The sequence below is a fragment of the Hypomesus transpacificus genome, chromosome 14 (genome assembly GCF_021917145.1).
Source record: "Hypomesus transpacificus isolate Combined female chromosome 14, fHypTra1, whole genome shotgun sequence".
NCBI lineage: Eukaryota > Metazoa > Chordata > Actinopteri > Osmeriformes > Osmeridae > Hypomesus > Hypomesus transpacificus.
Window position 1 is genome coordinate 14,363,991 of NC_061073.1, and position 15,712 is coordinate 14,379,702.

The following is a 15,712-nucleotide window of genomic DNA, read 5'->3' on the forward strand; positions in this document are numbered from 1 at the left end:
CGCCTGCATCGCAGGCGAGGCTACGCTGGCCCAGGCTCTCCTCTGTCGTACGGAGAGCCTTGCCATCCCTCTCATGGCTGTCTGTGGGGGAGATCTCCTTGCACATGTGCCTTCAATTAAGGCCTGCAGCACTCATGGTAGAGGAGCAGAGAGTATGGATGGGTGGGTGGGAGGCCTGTGAACACAGGCCTGCTGTGATAGAATCTAATGAGATCACAAAGAGACCATTGGAAATCCCCCCCACCCCCCCCCCCTCCCACCTTTTCATTTACATAATGAATATGTCCACATGCGGATGGGTCCTCCCATATGCCACCACTCAATTCTGTGGTCTCCTTGGGTTACGGGGAAAAAAAACATGGCACGGAGACACGGTGCTCTGTTTACGAAAAGGATTCCATTAAAGAAGGCGAATGTTTATCGTGAATAATGACATGCAATGGCGAGAGTGGGTTTTTCTGTAATGGCTTTCAAGATGGTTGAATTGAAATCAGTTGCGTTCCCGACAACCGTAACCGAATCATGTTGTGGGTTGCTGGACCCGTTGAGTAAGAGGACAGCAGGCCTGTAGGAAAAGGCACTGATTCATGTGTGAGGCGGTTCCCGAGGAGGTCAGAGTGCTAAACCTGTCTTCTCCTCTCTGCTCGGCTGGCATTCTGGCTCTCTCTCCCTCTATCTCCCCGCACTCACGCTCCGGCCATAAAACATCAGTGGGGCGGAGGGTCAGTAGTGGCGTGCCATGGCCGGGCCCAGCCTGAGTATTTGCTGTGGCCCATAAAGCCTCCCTGACGTCGGGTGGGGTAGGCAGAGGCAAGGCCCAGCCCGGGCCTGGTAACGTGTGTGCCTGCCTGGTGACACGGGCTGCTGGGGCTGGCCCAGCGTGGCTCTGATAGGGGTCTAGCCTGCAGCTCTCTTCCCGTCTGGTGAAAGAGCGGCCCATCTATCCATCCCCGGAGTCATCCTCTGGGTCATCAACCCCTCAGCCCAAGTGATGAAACAGACCTGCGGAAGGGACAGGATGGTGCTTGCACGAAACCAGTGGACACACGGAGAGGGAGAGAGAGAGAGAGAGGGAGAGAGAAAGAGAGAGAGGGAGGGAGAGAGAAAGAGGAAAAGAGAGGGGAAGGAAGAGAGAGAAAGAGAGAGGGAGAGAGAGAGAGGAAGAGAGAGAGAGAGGAAGAGAGAGAGAGAGAGAGAGAGAGAGAGAGAGAGAGAGAGGGGAGAGGGAGAGAGAGAGAGCTCTCATATTATTCCTGTCCACGGGAGAGGGAGAGAGAGGAACTTCCTAAACACAAGGGGAACAAAAGTCAAGACAAATTTATTACAGCGCGTCCAGAAAGGTCTCAGCGTGACAAAGCCCCCCCTGTGGAGAGGAGGGCTGCTGCTGGGAGGCCCCCCAGTGAGACCTCTGCTTGTCTGGTGCAGCATTAGGCATGGGTCAACCTGGGGGAGGGAGCAGGGAGAAAGACCTTGGAACACTTGCCAGAGTAAGCCAACATAGTTTAACTGATAAGTAAAGGATAAGAGTTATCTGATAAAGCGTATTTGTCTGAATCTCCCTGTATTAAGAGTCTTAAGTGCTCTGCAGTCGGTAAATTCTGTCACTAAATAGATTGAGTTGAACAATTGGCCTCTTTGTTAAACTAAGTTAAATCGTTTTGTGTATTGGAGTGTTCTTGATCACGATCTAAAAAGCAGGGCCAATGTATCGCCACCAACCTGACATGGGGGGGTATTCCAGAAAGCAGGTTATGTGACATACCCGGGTAAGTTAACTCCCTAGCTGATACCCAGAGTTGTAGCAACATTGCCAGTAGGTTGCTGCAACATTGTAAATCAGATGGTGGGTTAACTTACTCGGTTATGTTGCATAACCTGCTTTATGGAATACCCCCATGGTCTACAGTGTGTGTGTGTGTGCGTGCGTGCGTGCGTGTGCGCGAGTGCATGCGTATGTGTGCTAATGAGCATACCAGGCAAAGGGCATCCATTTTCGATGCCCTCAGGGAACGACCATCCCTCCTCTTCTCCACCTGCTCACTACACTGATCAGGTCAGGAGCCGCTCCGAGAGGGACGATATGGAGCGAGACATTGAAATGGAAAGGGGGTTCATGGTACCATGCTGTCCCAGTCCAGCGGCAGCAGCCTGGTGCATGCTGACAGATTGATGAGATGTAATAATCAGGCTGTTTATCACCCAGGCTGCTGTACGTCCCTCACCCTGCTCCTGTAGGAGGCCCTCACACCTGGCTAGGGCCTCTGACCTCTGACCTCCACGCTGCTTCACGTGTGTGCCCTGGAAACTGGCACTGCGGAGAAATGATGATGGTAGGATACCTGGACTTTGGTGGGACGCAGGAAAGAGGTCCCTCTCTGAAAAAGTTAGACCCCTTGTTCATTCCAACAGCCATGATGACATAACATCCCTGTCAATACAAAACAATACTAATTCTCTGGGCATTTAATGTTGTGTTTTCTAGAAAACTGGTTTGAGAGCTGTAAACCTGATGATGGTTTCTTGGGAGTCCTGAGTCTATGAATTGGACATTAAAATGTGACTTAGTCTTTGTTCCTTTGTACCTATTTCACCCACCACTTTCTGTATTGGAAAATGTTTTCTGTGATTTGTCAATGGCTGACCATTTAATTCATTGAATTGACTAGAAATTTACTTTCTCCTTCACACAATCAAACATCGATGTAAGTTATAGAACAAGTAAAAAAGCTTGTTGATGAACGTGTTGAGTACCTCTGGGGAGTAGATTTAGTTAAATGTTGGCCAGACTTGCTCATAAGAACACAATTAGTTTGTTTTGGAAAGGAAGCTTGTGTTTTTTCCTGATTTCGTTGGAATGAGATATAATGCTGTTATTTCATGATTTGGCCGATTCACCCACAACCCATTTATATTGGATCTCTAATGGAATAATCAAACACTGTCTTTAGGATGACATTTCCCCTTTACAAGGCATACTATGCAGGCCAGTTTGAGTAACTTCAAAATATTCTCCTGGTATTTAAAATTGGCTAAACGGGCAAATTATAATTTTTTGTTTCATTTTTTCATTGTGTCTTCATTATGTGGGTGAGCCATTTCCTATTGGCACATTGATGTCTACCATAGAGATATGCAAAGGAATTCAAAACGAGGGAAGGTCCAGTAAATTTCCATTGTATCTCTGCCATGAAAGTTCTCTGGATTTTTCCCCAATTACAAAAGTACATAATGTATTTTTCCCCCCAAATCCCTCCTCCCCTCATTTGCAACCCTGGGCATGGGGTTATTGATCTGCTAGAATGCCCATGGGAAGAAACCCTAGACAATGGAGCTGGTGGTACTGCTGGGTGGAACTGGTGGTACTGCTGGGTGGAGCTGGTGGTACTGCTGGGTGGAGCTGGTGGTACTGCTGGGTGCAAGGCCCAGGGGGCTCTGTGGGCCTTCTGGGAATATGGCTGCTTTCTTTCAGATACTGAAACAGCGTGATGACACATACTTGGCTCTGTCCAGATCCATCTTCTCTCATGCCAGCGTTGTTCCATTTCCCTCTGTTCACATGCTGGAATAAATTACAACTATTGTAGATTGTTTTGTGGAAGACCACATTGCCTGTTCAGTCTTTCTTTCTGTGCAAAAGGCTTTCTATGCTTGTGAAATACCTTTTCGAATTAAAATAAAATATAATGTGCTGGATGATATGAAGGCAATACGTGAGTCTTTTCCCTCTTTCTCCCTTTTTCACTTACAAAAGGGATTTTTTCACAATTTCTTTCAGATCCATCCCCTCATTTTAAATGCATAGCTGGATTAATCCAGCACTTCTTTCCAATCTAATATCTCCTCTGCTGTCTGCGGCCTCTGGCTGTCTGCTGACCTCTCCCATTTCCACAGACGCGATGGAAAAGCCAATCAATCTTCAATCTGAGATGATCTTTTAACGTGGCATCCCACAGTTAGAGGAATTGTGTTCTTCACCAAACCCTGCTCATGTATTCATCACACCGGCTCCCCCGGGAGCAGTGCAAGGGACTAGCACACCGCTACCACTAGCAAGATCAGAACTGTATACAAGAAAGCTTTTCTACATCAATGCCATTTCTTTTAGGACAATACTATTTCCTGCTACATCAACCTTTCCTCTTGAAACTATGCAAAAACACAGATTTGTACTGTCGTGGACAACGTTGTTATAGCTCCTTATTGTTTCGCTGGTGAGAGTTAGGTGTAAGATCTCCAATAGCTACAGGCAGTACAGTATATTGCAGTCCCTTGGTTGATGAGTTGTACGGAAACTGAACCTCTTTGAAAAGACCTGGAGTCGGTGAGTATGGTTAGTCATGCTATGATATGAACACCAGACACACATTACGAGGTTTGTTTTTCTCGACGGTGGGGTCACACATATTTGTTTGGATGAAGTCATGCAGCACTTGTCTAAAAACATTGAGGTTTACAGACTGCTTTTAACTCCAGAGTGATATAGTTTCTGCGTCTACCACAGCAATGTGTAGGTTTATCTATTGTAAGCACTGAATTACACACCCCTCTGCTAGCTGTCTGGCATCTGTAAGATCTACAGTTTCTTTCCGAATGTTTCACTAATCTTTTACATTAGCCTAACAACTCACATTTGAGTTTTGATGCAATATAATCCAGGGTTAGAACAACATGCGACACATTTGCAAAGAACCTTCCAAGTGAAGACAAGGCTAGTGACTTGAAGAATGAAAACCTTTCAAGGGCTTGGCTGGGTGAAGGGAGGTTGGCTGGAGAAGAGGATACTGATTGCCATTTTGTGGAGGGTCAAAGGACAGTTGGGGGGGGGTTGGGGTACAATGACAAGTTGAGGGGCTTGAGATTAGGGGGGAGGGGCATGGGAAAGGAGGTTGGGTTGGATATCTGGTGGAGGATGGTGGTAGAGAAGTGATCGTACGAGGGGAATAGGGATTCTGGGAGTGATCACATGATCCAGGCGATCCTCTGGGACTCGACAGGCAGGCGTGCGGTCGGAGCAGGAATGTGCTCCCGGCTGGAAAAGGTTTGCAGTGCGCTGAGAGGTCCTGCCTGTCTTGGCTGCCGCCTGCTTCCTAGCCACAGGGAGAAACCCAATCTTCCTGTTCGCTCCAGCAGGCTTCTCAGCACGGCTGAACCTGCCTGGTATGATGTCCATCCTCCATCATAAGACTTAAGAAGGACCATCGCGCATGAATGACCATGCCCTGGGATGAATGACCATGCACTGGAAGCCTAACTGTCCAAAAAAAGACACGCTATGCTATAATCAATGTGTTAGCCTGACTTCAAAAATCCAGTACAGGGACTCAGTAGCAGCTGTGGCAATGTGGGTTTAGGATTTCTTGCTCCCTCCCTGCTTTCTACATCCCTCCATCTCCTCCCGTGAGTGACTGACTGGTAAGCACAGATCTCGGAGTGTTGCCTGCTTGTCGTGAGCTGACTATCTGAGAGGTGAGCCTTCTGCTGCGTGACTCGGGAAGCCGCGGTGCTTGTCGTGGTTTGACAGGCTGGCTTGGGTCTCCACCTCTGTCTCGGCTCCAGAGGCGCAGTGGTTGAGATGCAATATACACTGTATCTGTCCTCTTTGGCCCCAACGCAATGGGCAACAAAAAAAAAAACCCACTTGTCTCCAAAATGGTTCAAAGATGTAATTGAACCCTAATGCTTCTTATGTGAGCATTTTGCGGTAGAGTGAAGATTTCACTTGACAAATGGGCCAGAGAAAATAAACTGGCATATCTGAGTCACCCAACCCAGCAGTAGGCCTGCAGCCCTGGGCCCTAAAGACCGCTGGCATACTGCAGCCCAGCACCGCCCTGCTGGCTGAGAACTCAGAGAAACCAGAGCTGCTACTCCAGGACATCTAGCCACGTCCAACAGGACGGCATGTCCTTCGCAAATCTATCTCTGCCTTCCCATATGCTACATGTACTAAGGACAAAGTTGCATTTATTCGAGCCTCTCAGACAGAGAATAAGCCATCCCATAATTGTTCTTCGACGAGACCAATAGGCTTGCTGCTAGTGGCCCAGGATCAGATGTTTGTGATGTATTGGTGACGGTAGTGTATGTAGAAACATATTAGCTGAAATAGCCTAAAATTGAATATTATAGATTGCTCCTTTACACTTTTCTCTCTATTTCTCTCTCTCTCTTTCTATTGCTCTCTATTTCTTTCTCTTTATTTATCTTCCCATCGAGAGCTTTCTTTGTCTGCCTTTTGTTATTGTGTTTGTACGGTTGTCTGTTTGCTTCTCTCCTCCCCCCTCTCCTCCCCCCTCCCCCCCCCCCCCCCCCCCCTCTCCTCCCTCTCTGTGTCTAATTGCTTGTGCTAATGTGGCCACCATGGGGGCTGATTACATCCTGGTGTGTTATCACACGTGTCCTGTGTCCCATGCATCAGGCATGGTTAATTACACGCCCGTACTTGAGCTCACACGTTGCTCTCCAAGGAGATGCGTCACCATGGCTGTCGTCTCCATGGCTGTCGTCTCCACTCTCCAGACAAAGGGAGTCGAGGCCTGTTTTTCTACCAGGGCAGACAAGTAGTGAGGAACTCCTGGATGACCTACCCCTGTTGGGATGAATTGGAGCAGGTCTTCTTTCCCCAGACCCTGGTCCCTGTTCCGTTGGTCCTCCTCTCCCTGCCGAAGGCTGACGCAGGGCGGGGCAGGGCAGGGGGGCCCCCTCGGATCCTCAGCCTGGTCCTTAGAGAGGTCCCTCACATCTGATCAACACTGCCTATTCTGTCTGTGGACCCTAGTGCTCTTAAATCCCCCAAATGCAGACATGTTAATCACCCCCCATACCTCGCTCTGCTTCTTTCTCAACCCATTGTGGTGTGTCTGCTTTGGAGATAACCCGCTCTCAGCTGCAAACAAACGCGTGATTGACAGGTCTGGTCCCTCAGTCCCCATGCAGCTTATATGGCAACCCCCCTCCCTATCTCTCTTTGTGACTATTTGTGTTGGGACAAGGGTGTGGTGTGTCCACAGCCGTCAGTGTGAACTAACTGTGGCTGTGTTCATTTCCCCCGACTCTGTGAGTCTCAGGCTTCACTGCCGTCAGTGTTTATGCCCACTCTAGGGACGGGATGTCCCTATTAAAGCTGCATCATACTTCATAAAAAAATCCAAAAACATTACGCTCCAACGTTGGCATCGTATGCTCTTGAACAGCTCGTTTATCGCCTCAAGATTTTGTGTCCTTCCCCTCTAATAAGGAGAACCAGGAGTTTTGTTAGAGACATGACAGAATGAAAAAAGGTTCAATAAACAAATGACAGATCCCTCTAACCTAATCTAATCCCTCTCCCTCCTGTTCTCTCCGTCTCCCCGCAGCCGCGCAATCAAAACCAACCAGGACCTTCTCCCCGACACCCCGTGGATCAACATCTTCTACGACGACTTCTGGGGCACCCTGCTCACCCACAGCGGCAGCCACAAGTCCTACCGCCCGCTCTGCACCCTCTCCTTCCGCCTCAACCATGCCCTTGGGGGGCTGGAGCCCTGGGGATACCACCTGGTCAACGTGGGTCTGCACGGGGCCGTGACGGCGCTCTTCACCCGGCTGGCCTGCCTGCTCCTGGGGGAGGGCCCGTGGAGCCTGCTGGCCGGGCTCCTGTTCGCCTCCCACCCCATCCACACAGAGGCCGTGGCCGGGATCGTGGGCCGGGCAGACATTGGAGCCGCCCTCTTCTTCCTGCTGTCCCTGCTGTGCTACGTGCGTCACTGCTGCCGGCGAAGCGGGAGCCACGTTGGGAGTAGCGTGGAGGGGCTGTCCTTGGGCAGACCGGGGGGGGTCTGGCTCCTGGGCTGCCTGGGCTGTGCTGCCTGCAGCATGCTGTGGAAGGAGCAGGGGGTGACGGTGCTGGCCGTGGCCGCCCTCTACGACGTCTGCGTCTTCCACAGGCTCAAGCTGCGCCAGGTCGTCGCGCTCCTCCACCACAAGGTAAACAGTTGGTCCACGCCGCGGTTGTTATGCACGGATCCCATTTCCTGTTTCCCCTACACCGGCTGCCCCCAGTGGTAGGGCCCAAACAGAAAGGGGATATTCACGTTGTGTGTTTGCCTTTCGTTCGGATGTGATTTGGAAAACATTTCTCCAATGTATGTACAGCTGTGTGATTCGGATTGAGCCGTTGTTTCCCCCCCGCTATGCTGGCTAAATACACAAGCCGGGAAAACGAAAGAGGACGCACGTCTCGTGTTTGTTTATTTGAGTCAACGGGCCCATACTCTTGTATACACAACGCACACACACAGCCATAGGCAGTGTGAAGCTATGGTCTTCCTCTGGTCCTGGTTTTGCTGTGCATTTAACATGGAGTGGAGGGTGTCAAGGAGCCATGTTAGTGGAGTGAGACTTCCAGTGGTCCTATCTGACTGTCGTCTTGAATGTATGAGTGTTTCATCTTGCGTTAACAGTGTCTTTAAGCCCAATTAAGAACCACTTAACTAATAAGCGAGTAATTACATCCAGGCTAGTTTGATAATGATTTGCTAATGACGCGTCTTTCCACCATGGTAAAGTGAATGTTATTGAGACGAATGATTCTACGATGAAAGCAAATGTTCAAGGAGTTTTGTGTTTACACGCAAAACATTAGCCTTGGAATTGATCAGCATCTACGTGTGTGCGCTTGTGTGTTAAATGAAACTGAAAAGCCAGATCTCTCACAAAGGCTCCCTGGTTCTGGTGTTCTGTTGAAGCACACCAGCCATCAAGAATTTTATTTTTTCTCAACTGCGCCCTGTCAGAAGTGCTTAGCGTCTGTTCTCTGGTCACGTGACCTCCCCTGCTCTGTGCCCGTCAGGCCAGATCGAAGCAGACATCTGCACAAATGTAGCGGGAGGGAGTCCAGTGGGGCCAATGGCACTGGAACACCCTGACATACACAGGCTGAGGACACAACGTGTCTTCTAGAAAGACCGGGGTGCGGAGGAGTGCTGCAGAGACATAGAGAGAGAGACGGTGAGAGACAGTGAGAGACAGTGAGAAACAGAGAGAGACAGACAGAGAGACAGACAGAGAGACAGAGAGAGAGACAGAGAGAGAGACAGACAGAAACAGAGAGAGACAGACAGAATCAGTGAGAGACAGTGAGAGATACAGAGAGAGACAGAGATAGACAGAGAGAGAGAGAAACAGAGAGAGACAGAGAGAGACAGTGAAAGAAAGTGAGAGAGACAGTGAGAGACACAGAGACACAGAGAGACACAGTGAGAGGGGGAGGGTGGAGAGGGGCATGTGGAGACAGGGTGATGAGGGGAGATGGTTAAGATTGCTCAAGGAGAGGATAGCCTATAGCTGACTGACTCTGTGTTTGCTAGTAATGGACCACAGTAATAGGTCCACCCTGCCAGTAGAGGCCCTCCCTAGGGATGGAGAGAGGCAGCTTACACAAGGCTGGCATGGACCGGGGCCCGGGCTCATCTCACGCCCTGGCACATTATGTGTGCACCAGATTCACGACACGTCACCAGTTTCCATTTAGATGTGATTGATTTGGAGCCCAGCTGAGGCATGATTTGTCAGTGGCATGCTTTAGGAGCTGGCAGCACCACCCCAGTTAGCATCAGTCTGGTATGCGTAAACCACTCGTCACGACCGATAATGATCAAGAGGTGGTTTTCCTCAGGGCGAAATGGGAGTGAGGCTGGGTAAGCGCTAGCCTGTACGCTGGAGAATGGATTTTAGGTCAGCGATTCGTTTGTTTTAAAATGTCAGTTTGGATATCGACACAGCAGAAAACAACTGTGTTTTTCTCCAGGCCAGGGGTGATGAACTGAGGCCTTCAGAACCAGTGATGCCACTCATCTTATTTGGTGCGGTGATGGACTTTTTCTGCCTGCTGTCTCTGATGACTGAGCACTCTCGCATTTCACAGCGCACTGTGAATTCCGGTTTAGGTATGCTAACTAAGTGAGTGGTGCATATTAGAAAACGTCATTCATTCTAATTGAAGACACACGCAAGAAAGCATTTTCTCTCGCAAGAAAGCATTTTAAATCTGCTGAAGTATCAGTTTGAGACGAGAGCAGGTGACAAATGCACATGCTCACCACTATAACGTTGTGTAGCGTTGTTAAAATGACGCCTCTGTTTCTTTGCCGTGGAATACGCCGACGTTGTGCATTCGTCTTTTTGTTATAGTCGAGCAGAAAACGAAGAGAAAGAGACAAACGCTGTGGGGAGAGAGAAAGAGGGAGTGAGAGAGAGAACCATGGAGGGGAAGAGGAAAGCGAGACGGACGGAGTGTTCTGTACAGTAAGCGAAGGAGCACATGTAGGGTTTGCAGCTCCTGGCAGCCTCGGGTCCCAGAGCTCAGGGGAGGTTTTATTGAGAGACCTGAGAGAACTCTTGGAGGGCTTCCTCCTGCCGCTCACCGACCCTCTGGAAGGGAAAAAGAACCCACCCTGCATCTCCTACAGCCAATGAAAGTCAGCCATTTCGCCGTCACGGAACTTTAAAGAGCTGTTTTCGGTTGACATTCTGCAACCATGCATGGTTTCTGTCTGTCTAATCAGCTGATTTGGGGGAGTGGAGGGGGAGGGGGGGGTGATGGCTAACAACCTGTTATCCTGCCACAAACATTTGCACAGGCTTATTTCCTTTCACACTCCATTGAGGTGTCTGTGTGGATGGGAACGTGTCCGTGGTTTACACAGGGGAAATCTAACAGCTTTATGGAGCTATGTAGCAACTCTGAAGGTACGAAACTACTAAGACTAGCTACAATGAGGACTCCTGTGAAATCATGCAGCTAAGACTTGTACTGTAGGCTACTAAAAAGTCTGTCCGCTGTCAGATTTGTTTGTTCAAGCTCCTCTTTTACAACAGTGTATGGCCTTTGAATATAATTGTTGTGTTTTATAAAAGCATGCAAGCTCCTACCAAATACTTTACTAGTATCCCAGTATAAGACGTGTTGGCAGCAGCTAAATGTGTCATGTAACTGAGCTATCTTTATGTGGAAAAAAATCGTCTTTATGAGCTAATTTTCTGTGTGGAACTGGTTAACAGGCTCATTTTCAATAACAGATACTGAAGCTAGATACAATTAGTACACCTAGTTTGGCATTTGAGTTGTGCTATTCAATATGATCTCACAATGTTGATTCATTAATGCGGTGCAGTAAAACTTCTCCTCAGGACTTGGCATCTGGGCTGTTTTTCCACAACACATTTCTTTGTTGGGTAGCTATTAAAGTAAATGTTTCGACAACTGTGTGACATAGTTCTGTAATTCGAGTGAGTTGGTAAGACAAAAAAACGGACACAATATTGTTTACCCCATGATTTTTGTGTAAACATACTTTGGGGAAACATTTTATGTGACACTGAAATTAGAATTGTTTTTCTTTTGATGAATGGCCCTGATTTTGTTTAAAAGGAGTTTTTTTTCTGTACTTTCAACTTCCGAAAATTGCTCCCACATAGTGTAACTTTCCCAGTTGAACCATCAAAAACTGACAAACAGAGCAGCTCCTTTGTAATAGCCTGAATAAGGCACTGTGTTCAGTCATGTTCTTCACAGCCTTGTGTGATCTACTGTTCCTGGGTGAGCCTTGTCTTGAAGAAAAGGACTCAAGACAAGACAATACTCACTCACAAACATGGTGCCCTCCATTTTTGGCTGTTAAAAAAAGGGCTTAGTCTATGGTGATGGTATTCCCCCTCCCCTGTCACAGGAAACAGAAATGTCCTAAAGTGCCACAAGGACACCTGCCTGAGAGACGGCTGGCTAGATCGTCACTGTGTGGCAGCGAGATCTGTCACAGTAACATCATCTTCATTCCTCATACAGTGCTCTCCATCAAAGGTCAGGGGCAGTGTGGAAGCTGTCTGTTAGAGCTCATTCATCCACGTTGAACTCTCCTAACCCAGACCAACACGACTCCAGAGTACGACACCAGAATATCTGTCATGTTTTTCCTATTCTCCATAAACACATCATTTCACACCTGTCACATGTAGTGCTCCGCCCCTGTTGTTACCCTGCAAGGACACGGTGTCTCTGCTCCCCATGTGGCCGTGGGGGGGCGGAGGGGGGGGGGGGGGTGGAGCGTGACCAGTCGAGGCCAGCCAGGCAGTCAGGTGTGCCTGGAGCTGGTGAGGCCACGGGGATCCATCAAAGACAAGGAGGCAGAGCACAGGTGGGAGCGTGGCGTACACACAGGCATGGAGGCCGAAAAACATGCGCTGTGTGTGTGTGTTTGTGTGCACAGTAAAAGATGCATGCCCTTGCAGTGTAATATGTCGTTGTGAAACAGAGCCTTCCCCAGTGTAGCCGCAGCTTCACAGATGGCTCCTCCATGCTCTAATGGCCGTTGTCAGCGTGTGATGGAGTGGGCCTGGTGGACGCAGCCCGTCTTCCTCCACCCACACGTTCCTCCAACCTGACCCCCGCCCCCCCCCCCCCCCCCCCCCACCAGCCTACCCCCACTCACCTACCCTGAGACACCTGCCGGACGCCCTCGCATCACCCGTTCGGATGTGGAGGAGTGCCATAGAGCGCCGTGCCAAACAATGTTGAGGTCAGTGCGAGTTCCCAGGATGCCTCCTGTTCTGCCCGGGCCTGCTTGGCTACAGGATGGGTGGCGAGGCTCGAAGACCCTCCTGAACATGATGGGAAGCGACTGGGCTTTGGCAGCTCTTGGCCAGCTTACACTCGTCACAGATAAGACGACCTGACACACATGGTGTCCGTGACAACCAAACACTCCTGACCCTGACCCTCCCCGTGGGGGAGGGAGAGACACAGAGAGAGAGAGAGAGAGAGAGAGAGAGAGAGAGAGAGAGAGAGAGAGAGAGAGAGAACACAGAAAGGGACACATCTGTCTAAACTAAATACAGACCTGCTGTTTCACAATGACTGGGATATTAGCAGACTGTCTGCGTATTCAGGCTGTGTGAAGGCCAGTTCCTTGTGTATTTTGATGGTTGCAAAATAACATGTCAATATGTCGTCTTTCAAAGGATAGAAAATGCCCTTAGGTTAATGGGTTTTTTTGCGTAACGGCTTGTATTATAGAAAATCACTGTTTGGAACCGAAAGCAATTAATCTTTCGATTCATTATGAAATGCGTATTCCGTCTTGATTCAATTACTTTATCACAATCTCCGTTGTGTCCCTTTGTCCTTTTTCACATCTGAGTGTAAAATGAACCAGCCAAAACGAGCTGCTAGGATGGATGCACTTATTGTGAGGGCTCTCTCTGTCTCTTTGTATCAGTTTGTGTGTGTGTATTTGTGAGAGAGAGAGAGAGAGAGAGAGAGAGAGAGAGAGGGGGGGTAGAGAGAGAGACAGAGAGAGACAGAGAGAGACAGAGAGAGACAGAGAGAGACAGAGAGAGACAGAGAGACAGAGGGAGAGCAAGATATTTAACTTGACATCCCAGGGTCAGAAGCAGTGTTTTTTTTTCTCCGTGAACCATGAAGCAGTTGGTCTATTTTAGGATACTGCATGTCCACACAGTACAGCACCTCTCTCTCTCTCTCTCTCTCTCTCTCTGTACTGTACATCGTTATTTACAGCTAGAACTTCCATTGGCATCTAAAATACTTCTAGGTATGACTTATCCTATGGAGTGGGTGACACTTCACTCAGATGTGACAGCATGAGGTAAAAGAATACATATTCTGTGATTCCTGGGATGATTTCCTATGTCTATGGGGCCCATGCCATGGAAGGCCTTCTGGGTTCCCAGTCTGTGATCCCAGCCTTTACACCCCAAACCCAGCCTCAGTCCCACTCCATACCCCTTCACCAGCCCCAGCTTCAACCTAGTCATATCCGTCAGTGTCACAATGCTCATGCTCAGTGTCCCTCCCAGACGACAGCACAATAATGAATAACTGGGATCTTGGTCTGGTTGACAGCTATGGAATACTCAAACTCTGTCATTAGGCGTGTAAAGTTGAGCTCCATACAGACGTGAAAGATGGAGTGATCTTCCACATCTGCGCTCCATCTGTCTGTCTGTCTGTCTGTCTGTCTGTCTGTCTGTCTGTCTCTCTCCCTCTCTCTCTCTCTCTCTCTCTCTCTCTCTCTCTCTCTCTCTCTCTCTCTCTCTCTCTCTCTCTCTCTCTGTCTCTCTCTCTCTCCCCCTTCTCTCTCACTCTGTCTCTGTCTGTCTCTCTCCCCCTTCTCTCTCACTCTCACTCCCTCTCTCTGTCTCTCCCTTTCTCTCTCACTCTCACTCCCTCTCTCTGTCTCTCCCCTTCTCACTCTCTCTTTCTCTCTCTCCTTTTCTCTCACTCTGTTCTTTTCACACAGACACTATTTTGTTTGTTGCTGAGTTGCAGTTCTTGTCCCCAAACATTCAGCTGGCAATTTGGGATAAATCGTCTTTGGCCCAGACTCATTTATCATATTCTCCATCGTGACACGCTGGAATGATTATCACAGCGGTGTAGCCAAGCCACAGTGGATAGTCTGCTTGTAAACACTAATACAAATTGTGGAAAATCTTCCCCCAGTAACAAAGACAGCATCCCACCTCTTCAGCAGAATTAGGACCATCTTTGATTCAAATGCTTCTCTCTCAGGCTGATCAAAGGTTTGCTTTATAAGCAACACAATGTTTACCTCTCACACAATTACCCTTCATGACACAGGGCGGGTATGATCTCTTATTATTGATACAGTAAACACAGACCTTGCTCATATTATTTATTTGGATTGAAGAGTTTGCTCTCAATATTATTCTTAGCCGATTAATCTACCGTACTAAGCAACTCTTTACTCCTCACTCTTTTTCCTCATCTTTTCTCTCTCTCAATTTGTACATTTAGTCATTTAGCAGACGCTCTTATCCAGAGCGACTAACAGTAAGTACAGGTACATTCCCCCCGAGGCAAGTAGGACGAAGTGCCTTGCCCAAGGACACAACGTCATTTGGCATGGCCGGGAATCGAACTGGCAACCTTCAGATTACTTGCCCGATTCCCTAATCACTCGGCCATCTGACTCCCTATTGTTTATCCCTTTGCCATCGTGGAAGCTCTAACCATATTTGTCCTTCTGCATGGTGCTTCAGTCTGTTTTCAAGACCACAACTCTATTCTGCCACGGAAAGCCTTCATGTATTCAGGATGCCTGACCTCCCGTTGTGCTGAGGGGGTCTCCATGCAGAGGGTTGACTCTTCTCAACCACCATGCAGGTCTTTGTCATTTGATATTCCTTACTCCGAATCTGGTTGAGTTCTCATCATCAGACACCGAGCCATTCTCTGTCTCCACAACCCCTGTGACCCCAGCCTTCTGGAATACCGCAGGGCTGCCCAGAGTACATAAACACAGGGAAGGAAAGAGTACGATTTGGGGGCTGTCAGTTTATGTTCTGGACCCCTTATTGTGGTTTCACTCAATAAATGTTTCTGGTGACTTATTTGAAGACTGGTTTTCTCTATCATTTCACTGTTTTCATTTGGTTTCTTTGACCCTTTCCCCTCTTCTCTAAAGGGCCGTGGCGAATATCTGCTACTGATAAAGATATGCAAAGCTGTTTCAGTTGACCTTGTTTTAAGGGACTTTGATGAATTGCGATTGACGTGATCTTGAATTTGCTGCTGATAGATTCTGACCATGCAGTTTGAACATTACAGTCAGCGATTCTTCAAGCCAAAATAATGTCAGTACTTGACCTCCTAGATTGCTCCAGTCAACTGTTGTATTAACTTCTCATTTAT

The 15,712-nt window shown here is 48.5% G+C and overlaps 1 protein-coding gene across 1 annotated transcript in view; it reads left to right on the top strand.

Moving 5' to 3' along the window:
- tmtc2b (transmembrane O-mannosyltransferase targeting cadherins 2b) overlaps positions 1–15,712 on the top strand; it is a 71,326-nt gene that overhangs the window by 24,556 nt on the left and 31,058 nt on the right. Inside the window, exon 2 of the mRNA XM_047034815.1 lies at positions 7,356–7,965. Coding sequence (XP_046890771.1) covers positions 7,356–7,965 — 610 coding nt within the window. The remainder of the gene's footprint in view (positions 1–7,355; positions 7,966–15,712) is intronic.